This window comes from Nestor notabilis, unplaced genomic scaffold (assembly GCF_000696875.1).
Source record: "Nestor notabilis isolate BGI_N333 unplaced genomic scaffold, ASM69687v1 scaffold16443, whole genome shotgun sequence".
Classification (NCBI taxonomy): domain Eukaryota; kingdom Metazoa; phylum Chordata; class Aves; order Psittaciformes; family Psittacidae; genus Nestor; species Nestor notabilis.
Genome location: NW_009922532.1, coordinates 72,807 through 77,434, shown reverse-complemented (window position 1 = coordinate 77,434; position 4,628 = coordinate 72,807). Strand labels below are relative to the sequence as shown.

Here is a 4,628-nt window from a genome sequence, read left to right as displayed (position 1 = left end):
AATAATGTTCAGTTGATTACAGATCCTGATGCAGACTACAGCATATAAAATTCAGTACGTGTTTAAGGTCTGATGCCCCAGTTGTTAGTTTCATATTCCCAAGCGATATTTCTAAATAACAGGCTTATGCTATATGTATTCATCTTCTTGCATCAATCATAGATACAAGTTCCCATGGGGGGGAGGGCGAGGGGGAAGTCTATTTCTCTAGATTTTCACAGTTTCAGCTACAAAGATAAGCTATTACTGAAGAAACATGGGACAGCTTAGATCATGTTACTGCCTCTTATTCCCTTCCTGATAGCCTCTCCTGGGTTATCTTTCGCATCTTCAGACCAAACCTATCAGTGTGGATCTGTACAGCACATACCCCAAAGGGATCTCAGTCTTTGATTGTTCCTATCATTCTAGCACTGCAAGTAATTTTCTAAAAACCCTGTTTCTCATTCATCAAGATTTTCATCTGTTCTTCCAGACTGCAAAATAAAACATGGGCTTATGCTTTACTTACCCCAAGATAATGGCCATCGATAAACACAACAGGGAGTGAGGGAACTTCACAGACCCTCCTACATCTTTCATCTAGTTCTTTTCCATAATCACTGTTCAGAGCAATGTTTTTTTCTTCAAATTTAACTCTGTGATTTTGAAAGATCTTTCTAACCAGTTCACATCTTTCAAAAGTGGTTCTCACCACACGAAGGCTGGTAGTATAAATCACTATGCGGCCAAACTCCAGCTCTGTTGATACCTGCAAAAAAAATGGTTCCCATTACATTAAGATGTTAATGACTTCCAAGTATTAAATAATTCCTTTTAGAATATTATTTAAGCAAAAAAGAGGAAAAAAAAGCATCTTGAAAACAAAATCCAACATACTACTTTTTTCAAATGTAAAGTTGGAAGGGGAGGAATTAAGTTCTTGCAATGCCCAACCTAAGGCAATTTAAGCTGTTTCTCTAAGCAAGATGCAACTTTACTTCTTTTGGAAAGTTTTGGAGATGGTGAATCAAGTTAAATATTTTCAAAAAGCAGATACATTTTAGATCCTGGTGGATTCCAAATGCAAATAAATCATCACTGTTTTGTTGATGTCTGATTCTGTTATAACAGTGACTCATGCTTTCACAGAGTCTAGTACTACCCAGACTGTCTAAACGTGCTAGCTCAGGAGCTGTTGACAGCCTCCTTTAAGCAAGGATGGCAGCCTAAGTCTAAGCCTCATCACATCCATAAGCCAGCGTTAACTTAGAACACTTTAAGTCTCTCCATGCTAAACTAGATTATGACTGCAGATTTTAACATCTACATCAAATTACTCTAACATCCAACAAACAACAAAAAAGCACATTCTGTGTGTATTCAGCATCTGATTCAAAGCTCACTGCAGCTAGAGGAGGCAGTTCCCTTGTCTGTGAAAAGTTTCATACTACAATTCAGACTTCATTTTTTACCAACTTTTTGTATGTAAAAGTTTATGCCCCATCTTTCCTTTCTGGGATGAAAACAATTAGGGAGTGTAAACACTACAGGGATTAGTTTACCCGAGAGAGTAGTACATTTTCAAAGACCCTAAGAATCATTGCCTTAAACAAAGATACTATGTTCAGATAAATAGCTAAAATCCTAGCTTTTTAAAAACACATTTCCAACCTTTTCAAATTATCCATTGTACTCATCAGCTGATACTTAATTATTTCAGTAGTATTTCAGGAGTGAAAGCACAAGTTAGACAATAAAAACCAAAGATACCTGTACCACGCTGTAGCAACCTGTGGAAAATGAACCTTGATGGATGAATAGATAATTTTTGAACTATGTCATGCAATAACTGTAAAGACACAGTTGTAAAATTGGGCAGATCTCATTGCAGAATTTGCCTCATAACAAAGTCATGATTTATCTTACTGAAAAAAAAAAGTCATTGCAAAAAACATATTCTGCTTAGAAAGGTGTTTACAACGTTTGACATACAGTGAAGAGTTCCCAGGAAAAACAGTTGCATTTCACAGATCATTTATAGACTGGAAGTGTAATTGCAAACATATGTAATGTAACAGTTTTCCAACTTTATTCTGGGAAGGAAGCATGTTGTGAGAGGTCAGTATTTATTTCTCTTTGAATTGATGCAAAAATTGAATTTAACAAATGGTATGAAAAAAAGGGGCTACTTTCCTCCAACCTGTTTTATAGGTTGAAAATCTGTTATACTGCTACTGCAACACTGACTTTTCTCCAGCATATTGTTCACACATTCCAAGTGAGAGGATTAGCTCATCCTCTACTTAAGACAAGGACTCTACATAAACATTGCCAAATATTTTGGTAACCACACATAGGTTGCTGGAAGGAAGAGGACTTCGTGCTTTTCAGAAGTAACCAAAAGGAGTTCTTAAAATAATCCTTAAAAAGCTAATTTAACATACTTATTGTTTTCTCCTCTTTGGAGTGAAAATACATTTTGAAGTACAAAACTATTCAACTGGATGGAAATTCTGTTTGTTCCCAGACACCAGAGGCTGGCAGCATAGATACAGACAGTCATTATCTAGTGAAGCATCAGGACTGTGGTGTCTCTACAGCATACAAATAAGCAGCTGAAGAGATGGAAAAATGGAAAGTTGTAAAGTGATCTGGAAAGATATCAAGTGGAAGGTGTGTACACAGAGCCACTTTTATGTTTATTCCTTTGCTTTTTCCTCATGTGACAGTGGAGAAATATCCTTGTTTGCCCTGAAAAGAAACATCGAGCACACTGACTAAATAATTCTTTATGGAAATTCTAGTAAACACCAGTTTCTGTCCTACAAATGCACAGAACTTGTCCTTGGCAGGACTTTATTATACCAGGAAAATCCTTCCTGTCACCTGCCTGGAACCACACTGGTAACTAAAAGTAGGAGTCAAGGCAGAGAGATTGACAACATTTTTATTAATGAGAATCTATACTAATTTTTATTTTGCTACCCAACTCAATGTCTACAGCCTGTAATATTTAGTTACTAGAATATGCCTTTGAAGTAAATCAGCAGAATAATGTTTGAACTCTGTGCTCTTCCCAGGTTGTGTAGGTCCTGTGGCAAAAACATAATAAATGACAAGCTATGTAAAGAAATGAATAGAAAGACATTGTAGGAAATTAACTTAGACAATTTTGCATAACAAACTTCAAATTGGAATAATCTCTTATAATTCACAGATGTACATAAAATTTTAGCTAAAGTTAAACAGAAGGTAATTTTATGGTTAATGGACATGAAAAAGCTTTACTTAGGCTGTGGAACAAAAGATTGGAGCAACTGACCACTTTCTCACACTTCTTCTAAGTGGGATTCTCATTGAAACCTGAAGCTTATAGATATCATTTGGCCTGACGTGGCAACTTTTGTGTCAGATTCAGAAAACCCCAAGCACATGGGCCTAGAACATGCTTCAGAGAAAGCACTCATGTAGAAAGACTGCCAAGGAAGGGATTAAGGTTTCAGAGGGAAGTTGCTTTAGTAACAATCCTCTACAACATTCACAGCAGTGGTACCATCTCCCCAACGGTCCAAAGGCAATATCTGTTTTACTACATCAACCTGAAGAGCTTGTATTTTGCCTGGGAGCATCAAGCAGGCAGCAATTGCAGTAGCACGACTAGCATCACTTCATGGCACAGACGCCACTCCCAGTACTTAGGAACAGCTGCCCTTTTTTATCAGTCCAGAGAGCAAAAGAAATTGTTGGACCAGTTCAAGTCGGTTCAAGCCTGAACATGAGAGTACATGAGAAAAGATCTTTCTTATTTTGTGCCTGACTCAGTCTTTTCCCAGACTTCTCTACCAGGTGGATCAGGGCTTCTGCAAATGAGGAGTTAGTTACACTTTTGTGCACAACTGGGGGAAATCTACCCCTCTGCCATCCCACTGGCATCCATTTGACATGGTTGCAATTAATTGTAATCACTAACTGAGCAAGTCTTCTGCAAACAGCATGAAGGATGTCATCCCATGAGGCTGAATACATGAGGTTAGTATCAAGAGAGACCACAGAACAGAGGAAGAAATTACTGGTGAAACAGAGAAAGCTTAATAGAGTGAGCAGGTAAGCAAGCAAATAGAAGGATGCAGAGGTCTTGAAAAGAGAGAAAAAGCCAGAAATAACAAAAACTATAATATAACCAAAACATATGTCAGGATACTGCCAAAGGAAAAGTAGTACAAAATAGATGCATAAACAAAAACATTAAAAATATAACAAAAAAGAGACAGTAAACCAATACAAGGTAAATGATAAAGCAGAGAGAATGTCACTGAAATCCGACATCCTTTTTTAAAAGAAATCCTGGTAGTCAGTGTAAGTGTCCAACAACAAATATATTACACAATACATGAATCTCCAAGTGGTTTCAATATTTTGGAGTGTTTTTTTAAAAAGCTTTGTGTATTACTGGAGCTGCAGAAATATGAAATATTTGGGAATTGTACTCCTAAAATATGTTTGAGAATTTACCTTTTCTGTATTAGCTGCCATAAAAGTAATAACAGTCTTCCCAGCAGCTCTGAAAATATAGTGTATCAGTCAGGTGTTTCCATGGTGCTTCTGAAAGCCAGTTGAATATGTATGCCGTTAGACTCTCATGGACA

The 4,628-nt window shown here is 37.0% G+C and overlaps 1 protein-coding gene across 1 annotated transcript in view; it reads right to left on the bottom strand.

Moving 5' to 3' along the window:
• Positions 1-511: 511 nt before the first annotated feature.
• GRXCR1 (glutaredoxin, cysteine rich 1) overlaps positions 512-4,628 on the bottom strand; it is a gene marked incomplete at its 3' end in the record, with an annotated part of 29,160 nt that continues 25,043 nt past the window's right edge. The window contains exon 3 of the mRNA XM_010011665.1: positions 512-751. Within this exon, the coding sequence (XP_010009967.1) occupies positions 512-751 (240 nt within the window). The remainder of the gene's footprint in view (positions 752-4,628) is intronic.